We start from the raw sequence: 22,797 nt of genomic DNA on the forward strand, positions 1-22,797 counted from the left end.
AGTTTGTGGAGGTAGTTCAAAAAAGGTTTAGTTCAGTTCAGAAAAGTTAGCTAGGGTGTCCCAGGCTAACCCAGGTTCGAGAGACAAGGATTTAATACACCCCGTTCAATCGGTTGCAAGGGAAGCCAGGCGGAACACGGTACCTTAAATGGAGAGGATCCTCCAGCGGGGGCAGTTGTTCCTGGCATCTCGTCGTGGAGGAAAGATGAAGGTCGTTGCACTGCCAGGGAAGAAACCAGCTGCAGAGTTCTCCAGTACAAAGGTACTACCCTTTCGGTTCATGGTAGTGGTGAAAACGTGGTATCCCGGTTGCCGGGGTGCTTGGCACAGGCAAGGCGGCCACGAGATGCTCCAGGAAGGCGAAAAGAAGGTAGACTGGTTATCCCCACCAGTCGAAGGAAGAAGACTCTCCGGGGTGGAGATCTCCTCTGTCGTTGGGAAAAGTGGTGAGACGGTCCAGCAGGGCTCCACCGATGGTGTCGTCGTTGCAGGCCAGCTCAGCTTCTCCCTCCTCGGATTCTTAGGTCCTGTGGCGACTTCTGAAGTTCCAGTCCCCAAAGCCCTGCTTTTATGCAGCACACCCCCATTCACTCAGCCTAGCTGTCAATCAAACATGCTAAATGGTGAGCCGGCCGGCTCACCACTTGGGCCAATCACACAAGAGTGCGACTTGAGTTACCAAGGTAACTCAGTCCAGGGTGCCTAAACCCCCTCCCACATCCCCTGTGGTACCCAGACAGAGTGGCACCACTTTTGGAGGCTTCTGTGGAGAAGCCTGCCAAAAAGTGGAACAAAGGGCTCGACTTGGGTTGGAGTCACAGAAGAGAACACAAACGCCATTTTAGAATCGAGTTCTGGCAAAAAATACCAACCGGCGAATTAATATTAAATAAATAAACCGGCGGTATGTTCGAGGCTATAAGAATTAAATAATTAAAGTTTGTAGCCTCGAACAATGGGAAAATCTCAGAGATATATTTGCGGTCGAGTATAAAAAGTAGTATCCACTGCCACCAGCCAAAACTCGATCAGGGGGGATGGAGACGTGCCCCCTCGAACAACAGACCCCGGGGCAATTGAATTGCCCCGACCAGTACGTCCACAATATGACGGTTTGTACTGGTTTCTGTTCATAATTTGGGACTAGCAAAGCCAATGGTGACTTTACATGCCCTGGGAGACAGTAGTCAGTCCCAGGGTATGGAGTCTATGTTGGGGGGTCGCTACGACACAACTGTGTTACGGCACGGAGGGTGCTGTGTAACCCACATCAAAAAAACACGAGACCCTATGGAGTAAAAGACCCCATAGCCCATAAAACACATGGAAAGTTAAAAGAACACCGCAAATCATGTCTAAGAGTGGGAGCAAAAAGAATCTCACTCTTAGCAGGAGAGAAAAAAATAAACCCCAAAAATTTAGCAAAGCTGCTGGGCGACTCACTAGGTTTGGGAAATTAGCCTTACAGAGAATTCTCCCCAACACCGGGTCACCTACATACACTGGCTCTACTTCCCTACTAATAATCGCTGTATTTATACATCTAGTGAATGTCCCTACAAAATAGGAACCCTTCTTTTTTAAACATAAAGGAACAGAACGTGGGGTGTAGTTTACTGTGTAAGAGGGGGCACTGCATCTTTAGTTCCTTCTGATCTTATGCGAAATACAATCACAGATGACTTTTCTGGTAGAGACAGTCTATCTTGTGGCATTGGTTTGGGCGTAGCTTTTGGTGTTATCATTCGTGTTTTATGAAATATTGAGCAACCTATGGGTCTCATAATAATTTCTTCAAATTCATTCATGTTTGTGCTATCTAATTGACCCGTTTCACTTTTATTCCATTTTCCATAATACAATGTACTCGGAGATGCACTGCATGCAGAACTTCATGTCAGTGGCTGCACGTACCAACCGATTCCTTTGCCACCATGCTTTGGCAAATGAGCACACACCCAACAGTTCTTTTTCAAAATTGAATGTGTCATGTTCATAATTTGCAGTAATGTATTATTTCCATAACCCTCTCTATGTCTCTCTTCCATTGGGTTCAGAGTGCAAGTAATTACATAAACAGCGCTTTCGGTGGTGGAGATGTTGCTAATTGGTAAGAGAATCTCTAAAGGGTGCATCTCCTCTAAATACCACAGTACCAGTACTGTTATTACTGGGGCCATTGTGCTCATTATGCACATGATTATCGTCAAGGTCCGCATGCAATTCTTTCGGTAGCTTGTTTTATGCAATCTTTCAGTTTCTGTGTTTGATTCATTATCAGCGTTGTCAGCAATGGTGCAGGAGGGGACAAAAGCTAGTTCTGGCATCTTCTCTCACGGTCCTTCTTCCTCAGCGATTCTTGTCGTGGATATCTCTCCTCGCGGCACTCGTCCGAATGTCAATGAGTTCGATAAATGTCAACTGTCTATTCTGCTAGTTCTCAGCAGCCTGGATTGTTTACACGTTGGGCAAGATCTCTTATGCGTTAGTATATTGCTTAAAGAACTTCAGAGCAGTTATCAATTGCCTTCTGTACCATGTGCGCCCCGCTTGTCCGCTCGGGTTCAGGACACATGGATTTCATGTTAGCACCGAGGAGTCTCGCTTCTGGGCTGTCTGACTTGCACAACCCTTACGTTGCTCTCCTCTAGGCCTCCGGTTCCTACTTCATTCGAGAATAGGAAACAGAGGCAACAAAAGATTGATGAAACGAAGATTTGATCACTCCTTTTTCCGACTTCGTAGATTGTACCGCCTTTCTCCTGGTACCGTGTGATCAACGAATAGTGCGGGTGCACTTCCGGACTCAAGCTTGGAGTCAGCCTGGGGCGCAATGACGATGATGATGGGCGCCCAGGCGACGATGTAGGCTGTGGCGCAACAGAGGATGGTGGGCGCCACATAGGTATTCGCTTGGTGTCGGCCAGCAGCTATGCAGAATCTGCTGGACAACGTTGGGGCATTCTTTGCCCTTCCTCTTTTATGGCAATCTCATCAGGCTTTGTTTCAGAATCAGGAAGTTTCTGTGGCAAAGAACTGGCAATCGTTTCTTTAGTTTCTGGAATCGCTTTTTCTTTCCGGTCGCCTCGATCAGTCAGTTTTTCAGATGGTGAGGGCACCTTTTTTGCATGGGTGGCGTGGATCCACGCTTTACGCCCATCCACACGAATGGCCGTCTGCGTTGTTAGGAGTATCAAATAGGGAGCACGCCACCTGGGTGCCAACAATGTTTTTCGTTCAAAATTTTTAAGCAGCACCCAGTCACCTGGCTCCAGTGCGTGTCCCGGGCGAGTATATCTGATCGGTAGCACCTCCTGCACCTGCTGATGAATCAAACGCAATTTTTGAATCAGGAGATTACAATAAATGCTGAGCACTGGGTATTCAACTACGTTCAGTTTCTTCGGCTGAGGTGCACACCAAACATTTGCCGGTCTCCCCATGACTATCTCATATGGGGAGAGCCCAGTTCTCGCCTGCACAGATGTTTGCATGCATAATAGTGCTATTGGTAACGCATCTACCCAATTTAACTTGCTTCCTGCACATATCTTGCTAATCTTAGATTTCAGGATTCCGTTGTGGCGTTCAATAAGACCGGCCGACATCGGATGTCTCAAACAATGGAATCGCTTATCGATCTGGAGACCTGCACAAATATGTAGTACTACTGCACCTATAAAATGCAGACCATTATCTGACCATATGACACGAGGCAGGCCAAAACGGGAGAAATATTCCTTTAACATCACTTTTGCCGTGCTTATAGCAGTGCAGTGTTTCAATGGATATGCTTCCACCCATTTGCTGAATGCACATATAACCACTAGGACATACTTCAAGTTTTGGCATCCCTCCATTTCTATGAAATCAAAATGGATCACCTCAAATGGCATAGAGGGAGGGCCAAAACTGCCTGTTGGAGTCACCGTTCCCTTCCCCACATTGTGTTGTAGGCACGTGATACAATTCTGTACCAACCTCTCGGCATTCTTTTTTATGAGTGGATTTTCCCAAACTGTGGCTAGATGTTGAATTATTTTCTTTGCACAGATACGAGTGGGGCTGTGAGCCATTGTGACCGTTGCATTTACATAGGCATTTGGCAACATCCAATTCCCGCTCTTCTTGTCCACCCAACAACCCTCCAGATCTAATTCTGCAGAGCCCTCAGCCCACCCTTGGATTTCATCAACAGTGGCTTCCGCCTACATCTCTTTGACAGTAGCAATTCCATTCTCTATCATGCAGGGCACCTCTTCAGACTGTACTGTAAACATCTTTGTACTCATATCATTGGCCGTTTGTTTTGGAATTCTGTCTGCAAACGCGTTTCCCTCTCCCACTTTACATGTTACCTTTTTGTGCGCCTCGCATTTCATTATTGCTAGGTGCTTTGGACACGTGAGTGCAGACAGCAATTGTACAATCAAAGGGCCATGTTGGATTCTAGCCCCATGTGATGTTAGGAAACCTCTCTCAGCCCAGAGTCAGCCAAAGTTATGAACCACGCCAAAGGCGTACTGACTGTCAGTGTATATATATTCACGCTCAGATTCTCAGCTATCTCACAAGCTCTGGTTAATGCTATTATTTCTGCCGCTTGTGCAGAGTTGTAAGGGATTCTTTTGCTCTCCACAATACTCTTTAACGTGGTGATGGCAGAAAGCGGCAGTTGAAGTGCCGTCAGGTAATTTAAAGCAGGAACCGTCACAAAACAGTTCTCCATCTGGTTCTTTTAGTGGGGTATCACTTAAATCAATTCTCCTTTTTGTTTCTTCCTCAGTAACCATTAAACAATCATGGGGGGTGATTCATTTCCACCAGGAATTTCCCCGGGCATTGGCATTAATTCTGCTGGATTCAAAGCGCTACACCTCATAATTTGGATGTGGGGTGCAAACAACACAATTTCATATTAAGTCAATCTAGCAGAGGTGAGGTGTTGCGTCTGCGTTCTATTGAGTAGAACGTCTATGGAATGTGGCACCATCAAAATTAAGGTGTGCCCCAATACCATCCCTTCTGTTTGTTTCACTGATGCAGCAGCCTCTGCAACAGCTCGCAAACATCGTGGTAGTGCGTGCGCTACAGGGTCCAGCACAGAAGAAAAATAGCCGCATGGCCTATTTCTTCCACCTTGTTCCTGTGTTAGAATTGCCAATGCGCAGCCGTCGTTCTCATGCACAAACAATTTAAAAATCTTTTCATAATTTGGTATCCCCAAAACTGGAGCAGAACACAATGCAGTTTTTAGCAAGTCAAATGGTCTCTTACATTCTTCATTCCACTGCAAGGGCATCATAACATCTTTCTTTGTCAACTCCACCATTGGTTTCACAATTAAGGCAAAATTCACTATCCATTGCCGACAATAAGAAGCCATGCCTATTATAGCTCTGACTCCTTTTTGTGTTTTTGGAATAGGCATACCAGAAATGCTCTCTATTCTCTCTGGCGTTAGTCTTCTCCCTTCTTTTGAAAGTAAGTAACCCAAATAAGCCACTTCCTTTCGACAATACTGAAACCTTTTTAAGCTGGCTTTGTGGCCATGCGCTGCTAAGTGCGTTAATAGTAAAATGGTACTCTCTTTACAAATCTCCTCTGTCTGCTGCGATCAACAGATCGTCTATATATTGTAGCAATACACAACCTGTTGGTAGCTCTAGCATATTGAGTTGTTCTTTTAATGCTCTGCTATAGATGCTAGGGCTTTCTGTGTAGCCTTGAGGAACGCGCGTGAAAGTAAACGACCGCCCTCCTAGTGTGAAAGCAAACAGATATCTACTTTCTTTGTGTACTGGAATACTGAAGAAAGCATTTTTCAAATCAATAACACTAAAATACTTTGCGGAAGCTGGGATCATTGTCAAAATTGTTGTAACATTCGGAACCAATGGGGATCTACTACCTTGTTTAGTGCGCGAAAATCAATTATGAAACGATATGGTACCTCATTACCTCCTTTCTTATACACCGGAAGAATGGGGCTGTTACATATGCTGCCTGTAATCTCTTCAATCACTCCCAATTTTATCAAATCAGACAATACTTTTCAATCCTTTCTCTCCGTCTGCTGAAATTTTATACTGTGGAATACGTGGCAACGTTACTCCCACTTTCAAGGTAATCTTCACTGGCTCTATCTTCAAGCATCCCACATCATTATCATCTATTGCCCATATAAAAGTTGGCACATTACTCAAATCTCCTGGCAAAGGCTTGGACAAAAATTCTGACACTGGTACATTCTGTGGTGAAATAGTTAAAAACACTCCATCTGGTGTACAGTGAATAACTGGACTTAATTTTTTCAATAAGTTTAATCCCAAAAGATTCTCCCCACAATTCTCTGTTAACAGGAATGGACAGTACTCAGTGAATGGGCCTAATGTTACGGCTGCTGGTTGGGACACTAGATTAATCACTAGGGTGCCTGCAAACCCTACTGAAATATTCTTATGCCCCGTCAGTGGTATCTCAGGAACTAATTGATGGTCTATCGAGCATTTTTGTGCCCCCGTATCTACGAGGAATCTATGCTCTTCATTCCCGACTTTCATTTCTATGTAGGGTCCTTTCTGATTCACGGGAACAGATACTTGTTCCAACCCCTGTCTTGGGCTGTCCTATTGGGGTAACAACACATCATCTGAAGTGTAGTCACTGTTATTATTGTAGTATGCACCCATTTGAGTATCAAAAATGTTCCCGCCTCTTCCTCTATTTCCATTTTGCATGCCCTGATGATTTTGATTCTGGGTAAAAGTAGTTTGATTCAGAGCCTGGCCTTGATTCTGTGCTCCATTTGCTTGACTATTGTGGTGCTGCTGCATATTGTTTCTGTTGTGGCCATTTGTTCCTGGGTGCCCTCTGTGCTGTCTTCTCTGACTGTACCCACCTCTATTTTGTAAATGTGGACATTGCGCTCGCCAGTGTCCTTCCTCTCTGCAATACGCACATTGATTTAATCCCAAGGGCCCTCCGTGCATATTCAAATTACTCCTGCTCTGTGCATTTCCCCTTCCCCTGTTGTGTCCTGATACTTGCTGGAGTAACACCCTTGTTTTCAAATGTATTCTTTCCTTCGCTTCCTTCTCTTTCTCTGAATTCACTCGATTTTCATAATATTGGGCTATGTATAATACTACTCCTAACGTTTTCGCTTGTCATGCACTTTCTGATGTCATTATTAAGTTTTGAATTGGGAGTATTAATTCTCTCATATATTTGTCAACAAATAACCTTTTTCCCGCTTCCGTGCTTACATCCTGCCCACTGAAGTCTGTAAATACGTCCTCAAATCATCTGTAGCCAACTCGTCCTTACCTTGAACACACGCAGTCAATTTGTCCCATTGAATTCTTTTCTCTCGGACAAATTCTTTCAATTTTTCTACTATTTGTGCCTGTAACGCCGTCATATTCGGCCCCGGTTTTGCGCCTACTTCTTTATTTCTATCCTCCTCCATTAAATTTGCCCAAGTGGCCCCCGTAGGCTGTCTCATCATCTACCTTCCTTATCCGTTTCCATATATCCGCTGGCAGGATTACTGGGAATATTAGATCTATATCACTCATAGTGAACACCGATGATTGCAATAAAGACTCTACTTCTTTCTAGAAGCCCGCTGGGTTCTTTCGTATATCAGGGATTGTTTGCTTTATGTTATTTACTTCCTGTCTAGAGAAAGTGACGTGCACATATTGGGCTGTGTAATGTGCTGGAGTTATCTGAGCTGGAGCGGTGCCTACCGCAGGAATCTCTACCTTTGGTACAAAGGTAGGGGGCACTTCCCTCATAGGAAATACTGTGCTCACTGTTCCTCCCCCTTCTCTCATATGCAACAATATTCCAAGATCGAGGGATAAGGCTGTTTCTCCCGTCCCTAATTCCAATGCCCTCTTATATACTGCCATTGTCTCGGGGGGGCTGGCTCTCTCCTCTCTTATATCCCTGTTTATCAGATATTCAACCATTGTCTGTAATGCTTTCGTTTTCAATGGTAGAGAATATTCATCAATATTCCATGTATTTCCATCGCAGGAATACTAGGGTCTGCCATCCATTTTAACGCCTCTCGTATGCATACTTTTTGCCCAGCCCCAGTCTTTCCTGCTGGCGACAAGAATCGCTGCTGTCTATTGGGTACCGTTTCTTTCCTGCCCCTCTCAATATCTTTCCTACTATACCCCGGTGTGACAAGTACTTCAGAATATTCTTCATCAAGTTCATTCTTAAGTTCAAAAAGTCGGTCCACATGCTCTTTTATTTCTTCATCTCTCTCTCTACAACGGGCTAATGCATTCAAATCCAACAATCGTTGTGGCGGCAACTTCCCAATTAACCTTTTCCATTGTGTCGACAAATATTCCCCCATGCATTCCAACAATACCTGTCTTTCATTGCTTCTCCTGAAATCATACATCGATGCTAGCGTGGCCGCCTCATCATTCTCGTCTATATACATTTCCGCCTGCTCTTGCAACTCTCGCTTTCTCTCCTTGCTGATCGCGCTGCGGGTCACTCTCACACATTCACTTTGTTCAAGTTTGCTCATTGGGGGAGCAGTCGGGACGGAGCCACCCTCTTGGGCGGGAGGTGCGGCGGGGGCAGTGTAAGCGAGATGTCTGTTGGGGCGATGGTAATTGTGAAACACTCGGGCGGCGGGCTGAATAGTGGGCGGCGCGGTTACTGATGCTGCCTGTGGCTGTGCTGGGGTTTGGAGGGTCTGAGCAGCAGTTACTAACGTAGCCTTTTTAGTTTCTATTCTCGGGCCTTGTTTCGTTTCAGTTAATATTTTATTTATCAATTCGTCTGATGAGTGTAACTCTCTTTGTGGATACATTTTCTCAATATTTAACTGGTTGCGTCTATTTGCTTTCCTCAAGCTATTACTCCAATCCTCCTCCTCCTTTTCTGATTTCGATTTATGCATGCGCGCATGTTTCTCTCTACTTCTAAATCGGACCATCGCTTCCCTCCTCCAATCTCTAAGGATATCGAGTGCCGCGGGGCATATTTTTTTACTTATCAAAACCTTTTCCAGGTTATCTATTCGGTCCATCTCAAAACTCCAATTCCTCGGCCACTGAAGATCTTCCTGCTTTCTGGTTTGCCTATGCCAAATTTCTCAAAACATTATCGCTCCCACACCATATTTCACATACATATCATAAGCCGGTGTTCCCCCCGGAGGTGCAACCTGGCCAGTTTCCAAAGATTGTCCGCCGCAGCGGAAAAACCCTGCTAACCCCAAGCATGTTTGAACCTTAGCCTTGGTTAATCAAACTTACTCTGTGTGTTTGATTTTGCAAAATCAACTCTCAACCAATATCAGGATTACTTACGAATCGAGGCACGACTCACCTGATTAGTCAATTTGTCTTTCCAAGACACAATTCGTCAGTATATTGATGCAACCAATGACGTTGTGTCTGCGTATCTCGGCTCTGCCTCGTTTCAGGACCCAGGTGTGCAGATCTGCAGAAAGGAGTCTCATCGCTTACGCAGGGGCGCCCCGAACATCTCTTGATCCCGGCTCGTTCGCTCCCGTCCTCGCCGTTCTTACCGCCTTCCTTATTTTGCAACGTACATGTTGGAACAAGTGGGGTGGGTCCCTATTCGGGCGCCATCTTGAAGGGGCCACTGAGGGACCCTCGAATGTGGAAACAAGGCACAGTCACCACACACGAACTGATACGCCAGACACGAGGTTGTTGTCATGATCTCTGCTTCCAAAAGATCAGGACTTGCCCGACTCCCTTGGAAGCAGACCCATAACCCCGGTTCCGAGTGCCAGCCAGTCCCAATTGGGACCCTTTGGACCCTGTCCTGGCGCCAGTGGCACCAGGCTCATAAAGATGCCCAGTCCCAGCGCTGGAAGCGCCGGGCTCATAATGCTTGGGTGGACTTACCTGCAGCAGACCATGCTGCTTACTTACCTGCCAGTTGAACCCCTGATCCTCTTCTGTTTGGGACTACTTTTCCTGTTGGGTGGGGCAGGAGCCACTCCCTAGGTTCAGAACACTGGAACTCTTCTGGAAAGCAGGAACTCTTTTCTTACCTAGGCGTGGCTGTGGAAGGAGACACCTAAGCACTACAGGAGGCTATTTAAACCACACCCGATGGATGAATCTTGCTTTGCGTTATTCTGCATTCTCTGCAGCAGAACGCTCATCGTGTCTTCTGCTTCTGATCCTGGGCCTAAGGGAACAAAGGCTTACCATCCTGGAATCCAGTCTTCAGAAGCACCTGTAAAGACAAAGAAAGAACAGGTTAGCACTACGGTCTTCAGTGGCAGCGCATCTCTTACCTGGTCCATCGGCTGTCACCAACGCCTCGCGCTGCATTCCGGCATCTGAAAGACAAAAGCTTACCAGCTCTTCGCACGCTCCGGAGGCCTTCGGCGCTGCATCCCGCATCTGAAAGACAAAAGAAGGTGCGTTTAAAGGCATTGGGCAACTTTATTACTCACGTGCCTTTACTCCTTCCCACGCCGAATCCAGTGGGTATTCCAGCACCCTTCAGCTTCTCTAAAGCTCCGAACTTGTACCTGCAAGATAAAAGGGACAGTTAGTGCGCATCGTGAAGCAGGCTACAAGCGCTTACTTACGTGCTTCCAGGCGCTTCTATTCCTCACGCGGGTTCGATCCTCAACTCTCATCAGCCCGCCATCCGCCATCGCCGGAACCCTGCAAAACAAGAGATTACAAAAGACTTTTAAGACATTTGAAGTGCCCAGAACTTACCGTTCGTGCAGTTAACGACGGACAGCAGTCCTCTGAGGTCAAGAGGCCTGCACCCTTATCCAGTGAAGAAACTGGTTACGGCACCCTGCCCCGAGGCAGATGGAGAGCTCGGCGTTCACTTACCTAAGACATCTTACTCTTCGAGTCAGACATACAGTGCACAGAGGTCCAGCCCAAAGAGCCAACCGTGTGTTACACATCACCTTTGAAGATACGGCATTCACCCAGTCAAGACCGGCGCCTCTGCGGGAATCAGGTGAGCGTTACAGTTGTATTCCCAAAAGCTAGGGTTTATTGCAAAGTAAATAGTTTCAGTTGGCCAACTGGTCTCACGCCCCGCGACGTGTGTCTAACAGACCTCGGGAGACGCAAGAGGGCGAGACACAAACATCAGTTACATATATACAAAACTAACATCTTACAATCAGTAGTGTCACATCAAAAACCGCCACTTGCACATCTCCTTTGAACTGAGCACGATGATTGACAATCGTGACGAGTATAACACCTCAAACATTTGTTTTAGCAACAGTTTGCAATTTTGTAAGGCTGCAGACATAAATCTTTGTTGAAAAGAACAGAATGCTTCTGTTCTCGCTGGCAAGCTGCATGTGGGGGGGAGAGCCACATTCCAGGCCTTCCTATCTCCTAGTTACTATTTGGGTCCTGGGGGTCAACTCGCTCTCCAGGACTCTACAGGACTCGAGAAGGGGGGCCACAAAGAAGAACATAATTCAAGCAATTTAATGTTCGTTCTGAGTATTTTCACTGTGTTTTCGAGACACACTGGCACCTGTGGGCTGATTAGGATGCCTCGCTGCCCTTTTTGAAGGATAGCGCGCGTGAGGAGACCGGGTATTTCTATCAGGGTTGCTACGTTATGTTTCAGCATATTTCCCTTGGCCTTGCATTGCACACTGGTAAAGCAGAATATCATGTCAGCAAAGCATTTAAAACAGAAAGCAATAAGCAAACGTTAGAGAAAACAAGATGGCGATTTCTGTCACCTTAAAATGGCCGCACTTCGGTCAAGCTTATGATTATGTATTACTAACACTAAGAGCATGAGACGGTTGGTCTTCGGCCAACATAGTACATTCCCCCATGATCGAGGGGTGTCTGTTTTTCTGGATCGACACCTTGGGGTGGGACCAGGGTGAATAGAGTGCGTAACCAATATGCACTTCTTGTTATGAGTGTCTGGTATGTAATACAATGAATGAGGCAGCCCTGCCTGAAACTGGTATGCATGCATGGGGGCCTCTCACTGCTAGGAATTGTTCAGAAGCTGAAGTTGATACTTGATGCTTATCCTTGAAGCCCAGCTGGAAGAAGAAGACTTGCTGCTGCATTTGCTTCGACCCGATCCGAAAGCTGTCTAGTTTGTCGAGGACTGATCCGAGAGAGGACCTGGCTAGGAAACCTCTCCCCGAGCTACGAGGGAACATCGTGCAGACCGGTAAACCTTTGCACAAGTGCCTTGGAAGCCAGCCCTCGAAAGACTGTCGACCGGAGACAGGGACCGCAGAGGAATCTGAAGTAAAGAACCCAGACATTCCGTCCACCGTCGTCAACCAGGGTTCGGAGGACCGCCGTAACCGCTGGAGGCCCATCGAAGCCATGTTGCCCAGAAGCAGGGCCAGCTTGACGCCGTGCCACCACCGACCGGATCCACAACGCTCCATTGATTAAGACATTGAAATCCAAGGACTCTCTCGCCAGCACCGCCGACTGCTTTGACCCGCCGGATAAAGTCAAGGCCGCCGATGAACCAAGGAGAATCCGCCGGTGGGTTTCCCGCTTCCCAAAGACCACGAACACGCTGACGACCCGACGCCCTTGCTGGGCCAAAGTTCTTCAGTGACTCTTTGCAGCAACTAACTATCGACACAGAGGTGCACCGCACGCCTCGTCCTCGCAGGACGTCTGCGACTGATCGTCGACGAGCACCGCCAGGACCGAAGCTGCTGCCTCGACGCATCAAACCTTTTCATTGACGACTCTCGACAGCAAGGTTCACTTTCCTCGAGGACTATCGACGATCCATGACTCCTGCCTTAAAGGGGGTCACTCAAGAAGAAGCTGTTGACGACCCATCGAAGAAATCTGCTATTCCAGGTACATTGGGGTGGTAGAACCTTTATAGAAGGAAATAAGACTTGAATAGACAATATATGGACTTGGCTTGTTTTATATCTTTATTTACAGGTTGCCCAGGTGGGGGTATCCTCATACAGAACTGTGCCTAGTGGTAAGGGCCTAGTATTCTACCTATTGTTTTAACCAACCTGCTTTCCTCCTATGTCTATTGTTGGTTCACTTTATTAACTGATTTGTATGACATTTGAACTGAGTACAGTTGATGCATTTTAATGGAATCAAAGAATAATTGTGGTACCACATAGAAACTGTATATATTTACCATTTTAGATTAACTTGAGCACAAATAATTTATTGTGATTGTGTACATAACTTGAGCCTATTCACATAAAGAAATGTGTTTTCACTAACATAGTGTGTGGACATTCCTTTGTGGGTGCTTGTGGACTACACTGTACTTAAGAACTACCCTGCATCACCTCCCGAGAGCTTCAGCATTGATTGCTCGCTCATAGCTACCAAACAGCGAATCTTGGCTGGGGTGCCCTGTGCTTCCACTCTGCCATATAGAGAGCAGGAGTACAGACACCCCCCTCCAGTCTATACAGTCTTGTCAAAGTAAAAGACCTATACTAAAAAAAAACTATTGCCAAATCCTTACAACTAATTACAGAAAGAGTCTGGGATAGGGTTTTTAATAAAGAAAGAAGTGTTCACAAATAAGTCAGGATGTGATTGCCAGGGGTCTCCCTTGCCCACGTTTTGAGCACGGGACAATGTGGATCTCCTGATCACAGTACACGCAAGCTTTCTTAGCACGAGCCTACAGTTCCATTCCAGCTATCAGGTTCTTCGATGGTTAAGTCTCCTTTCAATGAAAAGTCTCTTGCCTACGAGGGCCTGATGTGTTTAACAAAACAGACAGACAAAAATTTCCTTCCAAATGAACGTTGGGGTGATGAATTTCCACCCCCTGGATCTCCATCTGCCGGGCTCGGATCCTAATGCCAAAAGGGACAATCCACTTCCCCTGGTCTTACAATTCTTCTTGCACACATTCAACAAAAACAAAAAGTTCCTTTCCAATGGACTTTGGCTGATATTGTTTCAGCCCTCGACCTCCCTCGGTCGGGCTCGAATTGAAATGCCAAGAGGGACAATACACTTCCCCATGTCTTATAATACTTCTTGCATTCACAGGTCTAAATGTCTTTTTAAACAGCTCCTCAGGCTTCGCCCCTTTTTGTCAGCCTTCCTCTTCCGGGTTCACTCCTGCCAACTTTTGAATAAACTGTGGGTGATGAGTTTTCACCCCTGGATCTCTATCGGTCGGACTCGGATCCAGTCAACATTCTGTTCATGGGACTTCAAGCTTCGTCCCGTCTTGTTAGCATCCCTCCGCCTGGTTCACTCTTGCTAACCTTTGCAACACACTGTTCCTGCACTAATTTCACCAAGCGGGATTCATTTCCCTTATCTTCACATGCATCTGTCAGTCAAGAACTTTCGAGTGTACAGAGGATTTTACAGGACCCCTGTATGACCACTTTTACTTCCTTTCGCCTTTTCCCTAGGCCTTCTGGTTAGTTTCTACCATTGGATAATCGCCAAGAGTTTCCTTCTCCATCAATAGTTATTTAAGCCTTTCACAGTTCAAATCAGCCGTTTGCTACTTTTCGTTCGACGCAGCTCGGTTTCTTATCGACTCTCCCCTCGACTCACAGGCTGTGATGAACCGCTTGGCTGTCTTTCTTCTTGGAGTCAAGGTTGATACCACAGAGACAATCGTCTCTACCCGGATTGGTAATCAGCGGAGCAGGGTCTTGTGTACCGTTGACATCTGCTGCAACATAGGCTGGCTATTGTTTGCGGTCCTACAACTCCCTCTGCAGAGGATTCACAAGCCCCGATCGGAAAGGGCAAGGTCGCTTCTCTCCTTGTCACCCTCTCAGTATGCGCCGTGTTTCTCCTCTTGAACTGCCGTGCTGAGTAAGCCCTCACATCGTGCGGTCTGCCCTGCTTGACTTGTGCTCTTGTGTTCCACCTTTTATCCCTGTGGGGAAAAGAAAGGGCGGTCAGGTGTGAGATGTTCTGGTCAATTGCCTGACCCTTTACTAATCAGTTGTCTTTCGTGGGGAAAGACAGTGTTCGTGTTGGAAAGGGGAGGGGTTAGTGTGTTTGGTTGTCCTACATAGTAAGATGGGAAAAAGGTGCTATATGGAATTACAACCCTCGTACTCTCTGTGGGGTGAGATTGATAGGGTTTGTGAGACAGACAGGAATGGTATTGTTTGTCTAAGTAGATGGGGAGTGTGGGAAATAATAATCAGCGGGACAAAAAAAGAATAACTGGGAGTTTTCAGGTAGGACGTGGAAAAGTAGAAATTATGGAAGAGGTGGCTTCTGGATGCAACTGGGTTTGGGATCCTAGAGGATTTGTTATATTTAGCTAAGAGAGATTAAATGGAAGGAAGGGGGTAGATGTATTACAGCCTACAAAGGCCTCAAGTATCTCGTCCTCTCCTTCTTCCCCGGAACAATCTTGCGTCTCACCTGGGGTATTTCCCCAAGCACAACCCTGGGTTCCCCTCTCTAGGTGATCCCCTCTTGTTCGGCTGTTCCTAGGGTTGGGGTTTGAGAATGTCGGCCCTTCCCAGCCCACCTGTAAGGGCTTCCAGAGGTCTGCTTTGGAGAATCCCCTCCGGTTTCTCACAGTGTCCTGTTCAATGTGTTGATTCAAAAAGACAAGGCAAGAAGAAAGGAAAAAGGTTTCAGTGCCAAGGCTGCTGAACCAGTTTGGGCCAGCAGTCTCATAATGTCAGACACTCATGGAATCAACCAAACCTGTTCCCGGATTTACATTCACATTTATCTTGGCAATGGACTCCACAGAAGAGATAGTTGTATGTTCTTTGGTCCTTGTTTGGTTGTTTAAAAAAACGGCTTAAGAAATGTCGACAAAATGAAAAGTGGATTTCAAGTTGGTACACAGCTACTTCTTATCACAGTTGGTTGGTCTTTAAAACAGGTTCAGTAATGGACCATGCAGGAGTCTGCAACCTTTTCGCTCTCCAGGTGTTCTGGACCACAACTCCCATCAATCCCATCCAAAAAAGTGATTACTGAGGGATCATGGAAGCTGTAGTTAAAAACATCTGGATACATGTATGTTATAGGATTGTATAGGGTGACAGTAGGCACCCTGTATTTAAGGTGAAACAAGAAGATCCACTGACTGCTAAAATTCTATTGCTAATACTTTTGACTCGTTTGACATATCTATTTGACATTTTCCAGAAATTGTTTCTTGCATGGGCATACCAAATTTGCAAAGTTTGTTGCAAATGAATTCAACGGTTTAAAAATGACAAAGCATTGAAAAAAAGGGGTGTTTTCCATCTTTTCCATTGTTTTTCCTCACAGGTGAAAATGTGCATTAATTGAACAAGCACACATCCTCTGGCACAAAACCGATTTGCTTTAAATAAGTTGAGCACAAAGTGGTGCAGATATTTTTTTTTGGGTGGTTTTGTGAAAATCCGTCTATTATTTTAATTTTTTTCATTTGTTGGAGAAGAGGGTTCCCCTGGCACCAAAATGTTGTATATATGTCTCATGGTGCATTTCAGCTACTGATGATTTACAGAAATGAAAAGGCACCATTGTGTGATTGCTGTGAGCTGTTCTTGCAGGAGTTTTGCTGAAATGTTGCATTCATTTCATGCTAAATTCACAGTACATTCTTCTGAGAACGAAGAGGGAGCGGCCACAAAAAACTCTTTAAAAAATGCATGATAAAACACCAAATAAATAACCCCTTCTCTTCCCAGTTCCTCAGTATTGCAAAGTGGCTGTAATAGAGAAAATCTGTGATGATATGAAAAGAAAAAACGTTAGTACTGCAGGTGGTGTGAGATATAGTGTAACAAAACTTTGAAATTCAGTAAAAAATCTGTAGTTGAAATAACGTTCAGGTGAGGGCTTAACGCAACAAAACCTTTGAAATTCGGCAAGGGTTGGAAGCTACACCACCTTAACTTTGAGCACCCCTCTAAGTTCGGGAACTCCTCTGTTTACATCACGCATATTCTGCACTCTGGTCCCCAAACACAGTAATGGTTGGGTCGGACTGCATTCGCTGCTTAGCAATCAGAGTTTTAACACGGGGGAACTAACAATGCACTGCATTCGATTGTACTTTAGATTTTGGAGACGTATCATGCACGTTTGCATTGATGTCTTGTACCAGATTTTGGTTAGAAATCACAGAAGCTAGTTCCGTGAGTGTTTTGGGAATTTGGACCTGCAACACATGTAAGGGTGTAATACTGTGCCTTGGTAGGGGAAGAGCCTAGGCTATCCTTGTCATTTGACCTTCAGGTAGGCACATCTGGTAGAGGCCAGATCAAACCAGTGGCTTGCAGCGTACCCCCTCTCACATTCTAAAATGGGGAGTTCGCTCAACTCAACACAGTGCTTAAATATTTTGCAAGTTTGGATACGTCTACTGGACAAAAAGCAGCGCATTCAAAATCCTAATTTTCAGAGATGCCACCACATCCATTAATTACATTTACAAATTGAAGGTTTCCGTATCATTGCGATGATTTATGGTTTTCCATTAATCTGAAGTTTAGAATATCAACCTGCTCAAGTAAACTCAATGAGCCCAGTTCGCATAGGAGTATTTCTGCAGGTGAAAACAGTGGCTGTGGTGCTTTGAGCCTGCACACACAACCAAACTGCATCACAGACAATGATAAAGAGCTCCCGAAGTAATGTTTAAGTTGTGCATTTTCTCAATCACTTATTTATCCATTTCTAAACCCTAAACAAGGTCTCCTATTATTGGTGTAGAGCAGCTTAAACTCTCTCAGTTCATTTAACACCCATTTCATATCATTTACGGAACCAAACTTAACCAAAGTTAGCTGAACATGCCTCTCAATCCGCAGAGACCATCTTGTTTCAATGAATGTTTTGCTATGTGATAGGCGGTATTCGTCTGACACAAAATTACTCTAGCTATCTAAATTGTTTTGCTTAAAACAGAAGCTACAGAAATGCGTCAATACAATAATTTATAAATTGTGTTGTACACATCCTTACAAAGAACCAACTCAGTTATAAATCAATCATCAACGGTTGTATACGAATTGTTCGTTTTACAACTGCTCGAATGACAATTGACCTTTTCACAATTGACCGAATTGTGAAGGTCAATTGTACCATATATGTGGTGGGAAATCCCCCACAACCCCCCACCCAACGCCAAACCCCCCATATATTATATATATATATATGAATGATACATTACTCACCGTAATCGTATTTCTGATGCTTGTATCTGCTTAGATTCACCTGCTGTGCATATGCCGACATCTAGTGGAAGCTGCGGAGTATTACAGTTTGTTTTTCGAAACTCGAAAATGGGCGTCGACACAGGGCGTGCCAGTTTTAATTCGGTCAATTGTTCATTCGGTCAATTGTAAACGAACAATTTGGGTAATACCCTCATCAACACTACCCAGTTCTATCAATCAGTGTTGGGGTCAACCACAGAAAATATTCTGACTTTTCATCATGCAGCGACTGGGGAAATCACAGATTGCCTGGACTCTAGCTTTTAAAGAACAACAAAACTCTGACAGGCAGAAACACAACTGGACAAAATAAGTTAATGGGTACAATTCATGACCAAGTCATGCTTCCAAGTTCACAGCTGGTCCTGATTTACTAAAGATGTAGAGAAAGGCTCTGGCCACGACAAGTGGACATTTTTATGTATAAGGCACGTCTGTCAGTCAACATCCCACTGCGAAGCTTACAATTAATGGCCTAAGCACTAGGAAATTAAATGTAACAATGTCACCACACTTTTTTCTTTTTATCCTGAGCATTTGAATGTACGTATAAAGCAAGTTTCAGGGATAGTTCTATTTGTTCTAAATATTGAACTTAAGACAGGCCTTCATGATGATGCTGTTCTCATTATTGCTGCATGCCCCACAGCTGCAACACCTATTTTACGAAATGAGACTTAGCATGTGGACAGGTGTCAGGGTATACATTAAACATCATTGAAGGAATAGGTTAGGATTTAGAATCTGCTTGGGTATTGGTGCCTGAGAGTTGTCAAGACAACTGGGATTAGAACGTTGCAAAGATCCTGTAAAACTGTAGCAAAATATCTTAGCATGGATAATAGGTCATACACAGAATTATTGCTCTAGAGTTAACATAGTAACGACATCTATCCTACCTAAATTGGTATGACGTGTTAGGGCAAGACCAGCTAACTTGGCCAGGGTACAGTTGAAGACAATTTATTTAATATTTAGAATTAGTTGGCAGAATAAATGGGCAAGATGTGGCAATGCGAAATTTTGACTACACACAATGAGGAACATGCCTTCTCCAACGTTTGACTATTTTGTTGGACGACAAGCTGTAACAAGAGTCGTCATGCCTCCTTTTCCAATCTAAAAGCAGCCTTTATAATTAGATTACACCTTTTTTTGTTGCAAAACTGGAGATTCAGTGTTGGAAGATCATAATATTTGTAAAAAGATAGGGTTAAATGCCCCGTGTGCTCGAGAGGCAGAATTTTGCATTGTGTAGTGATACATCAGGAAATTCCAACCTTACAATGCATATGTCATTTTGTTTTTTACAGTATAGCACATTCAGAGGTATTAAATCAATTAGGTATCATGTTTTGGGGAAAGCTGGTCTAGTGGTTCTGGAACAACTATTTGTTGGGACATATTCCCTTCTCCACTAGAAAAGATGCAATATCAATTCAGTGTACAGAATGTAATGTAATTTTGTTATTTTTAACACGCTTACCGTGTGATTTTCAAGTATCCACAGATAAAGAGCTTCATACAACCCAATACCTATTTTGATCTTATACGTGGAGAATCATTAGCTTTATTTTATTTTTTTTATCCTTCAAGGGACACTCTGGGCTTCGATAGAAGTGTGCTGGTCTGGTAGAAATGCCAGATAAAATGCTGGTAATACTGGCTTTGGCATTTTTACCCGACTGGCACACTGAGTTTTTCCATAGGGGCTCTGATCCAATGGCAGGCCTGACCTGCCGGTAGTTCAGGCCCCTACTGGCAAATAATTGCTGCAATCGGTCCAGTGATTGTGGCAAACCCATTCCATGGAGTCTTATGGGACTCCTTGGAATGGGAATTTACCGCCATTGCTGGAACCTGTAATATCCAGGTAATCCCGGAATATTGGCTGTGGTAACGGTATGGCAGGATTTGCCGGTAAGCCATTCGAATAACCGGTGGGTTACCAGCAAACCTGTAATGAGGCTGTCTGTATTATAAAAATGTCCTTGAACATGTCAATACAAACAAATCATTTGTAAATATGTGGAAAGTGGTAAAACCTGTGATCAGGAACAGTCTCTTATATCCTAGGATACACTTACTTTGTTGTACATTCAGATTACAGTATATAAGAAATATGAATATACTTTAATATACCCGATAGAAATTGCATCAATAGTATTTGTGTGCCAGTATTTGTTGTACTCAAAGTGAGCATTTGGGAGCCAGTTTAGTTGACATGTTGATTGGTTCTATGTGGTTTCATCGAAACAATTTGGTTTGTGGCAATTATTCAGATGGACCTACTTTTGGTAATAGGACTTTTTTGTTGCATTAATGGTGCCCCCCCACACCACCCTTTTACTCCTTGCCTCTACACCTACCCTCTCCATACTGCCCCCGCCACACACAAACACGCACACATGTTTGGACAAAACCAGAGCTTGCCAGGTGTATTGATTTCCCCACAACTAGAGAATTCTACCTTCAGAACAGATATCCATGATCATGGGAATTAACTTGCACCTGATAACATTTGGTCAATTTCATCACGAGCAGTGGGATGGCAATATTATTTTTGTTTCAGTTGTGTTAACATGTATGCAACTAGCCCTGAATTGTAAACAATGTGATGTGATATAATGGTGAGAAGTGCTGGATGTTTTTCCATGTTGAAAAAAGCATATTCTTGACTAATGGGGCCCACTCAACACTTTTATTCAATTGTCAATTTTAGATGGCTATCTATTAAATCTAACATAATGAATTACATAAAACAGTAGCAGAAATATTTATTTATTTTGTATTTATTCATACTTCCATTAAGTGACAACCTTTAACCATATTAAAAAATATGATACAAATAACATTAAAAAATATGATACAAATCTAGAAATTAAAACAGAAGATTTTTTTAAAACAGTCATGTGTACTGCACTAAACTTGATAATAAGTTCATGATAAAGTATTATGCGATTTTCCCTAGAAATATGGTTTTCATTTTCCAAGACTAGGGAAAGGCACTATTTCCTTTCAGTAATATATTATGGTTTGCTGCTAATGCCCACGTAAGCAATTATTGCCACTTTTTGGCTTTGGTGCAGCAACCAAAAACCACCAACACCATTGCGACAGATAGGGAAGAGTGTGCATTGGGGCACCAGAAAGCGGACCTTCTGGTTGGCACGACAACTGGAAATGCTGTAGCATAATCTTTAGACACACTACATGTTATTTCATGTTCCATTACGCCGCTTTAATCCAAATGCGGCGTGTTCACCAAATTTTTTCCCAATCAGGAGTGCTGTTCCATGGCATGGGTCGGTGTCAAAGCTGGGGCCCCGGAGTGATCTTTCTTTTGATCACAGTGCAACCTGTCTCTGTGTGTCAGGCCCCTATACTTTTGATAAGAGGGAAGATGTCTGCCTAGTTTCCTGCCTTTGACTGCCTGACGCCTGTTGCCACGGTAGGTAAGAGGAAAAAAAGAAACTAGGCGTTCTCTCCTTTTCCACCTGGTGCCGCTGTTATCGGAAAAACAAGGCCGTGAGGGCCCTGTTCAAGCTGATAGAACAGAACAGGGCCCCCGTGGTCCTTGTTGCTCCTACAGCAGTAGTGCCTGTGCACTTTTGAAAGGCATACAGCACCCCTGCTGTAGGAGATATGAGGACTGCGAGGTCACTGTTTGAGTTGATAGAACACATCCTCTACAGTCCTTGTTTCTCCTACAGCTGCAGTGCCTGTTGTGAGGGGTCAGAAATGTGAGGCAGATAACTTTGTGAAGATTTTTCAAAAGATGCCATTTTATTTAACTCTAAAAGGTTTGATAAACGCCTCACTATCCCCACCCTAACGAGGATTTGCCTACCTATCAAAATAAGTAAAGGAAATACTGGAACCAAAGGATTCTGTCCCTCACACATGTACATACAACAAATTCAACAGGATAATATGTGTCAATTCAGATATAACTAAAATAACAGTTATGTTTAAAGTCTGATAACCGATCCTACTTGTAGCGTGGGTGAGTTTCCCTTCCCCCGATTCAATCAGGATTTCAATCAAGAGTTCAAAGGAATAAGGAAATCCCACCTTGCAACAAAGTCCTAATAACATTCCTTTTACTGCAGTAAGCCTCTCACTTGGACTTGACCAATGGTTCAGAATGTTCAGTAAGTTTTTTATCTCTCTTCACCGGTGGCTTCTCAGATAAATAAATGTACTTCCACAGTTCAGTATCACCAAAAATACTTGTCTCAGGATAAATCTGCAACAGTTCACAAAATACTTGCATCAGCAATATTACCTTGTCAGGATGATTCCACAACAATTCACCATGAGCTTTTGTGGCCTTCTTCTTACCACGTTTTCTTTAACACTTTTAACCATCCCACAGTACTTCAATGACTTCTGCCTGATCCACTTACCTGCCATGCCTACTACACTACATGGTCCTTTGTCCTGGTGTACTGCCCTGCCAGGATTAACAAAACTACCAACATTACTACAAGTACTTCTGTGGCACAGTTCAACTTCACACAACTTATAAAGTCTTTTGACTCTTCACAACATTAGTATTGGGAATGCTTCTCCACCCCCAC

At 44.3% G+C, this 22,797-nt stretch overlaps 1 protein-coding gene across 8 annotated transcripts in view; it reads right to left on the minus strand.

Moving 5' to 3' along the window:
* Positions 1 to 22,797, minus strand: part of NMRK1 (nicotinamide riboside kinase 1) — a 665,849-nt gene that overhangs the window by 398,967 nt on the left and 244,085 nt on the right. Inside the window, exon 8 of one of the 8 annotated variants that reach the window (XM_069625837.1) lies at positions 22,289 to 22,463. The exons of the other annotated variants lie outside the window; for them this stretch is intronic. Coding sequence (XP_069481938.1) covers positions 22,388 to 22,463 — 76 coding nt within the window. The 3' untranslated portion in view covers positions 22,289 to 22,387. The remainder of the gene's footprint in view (positions 1 to 22,288; positions 22,464 to 22,797) is intronic. 8 annotated transcript variants of the gene reach the window in all.

Source organism: Ambystoma mexicanum, chromosome 6p, assembly GCF_040938575.1.
Source record: "Ambystoma mexicanum isolate Mex_15411 chromosome 6p, UKY_AmexF1_1, whole genome shotgun sequence".
NCBI lineage: Eukaryota > Metazoa > Chordata > Amphibia > Caudata > Ambystomatidae > Ambystoma > Ambystoma mexicanum.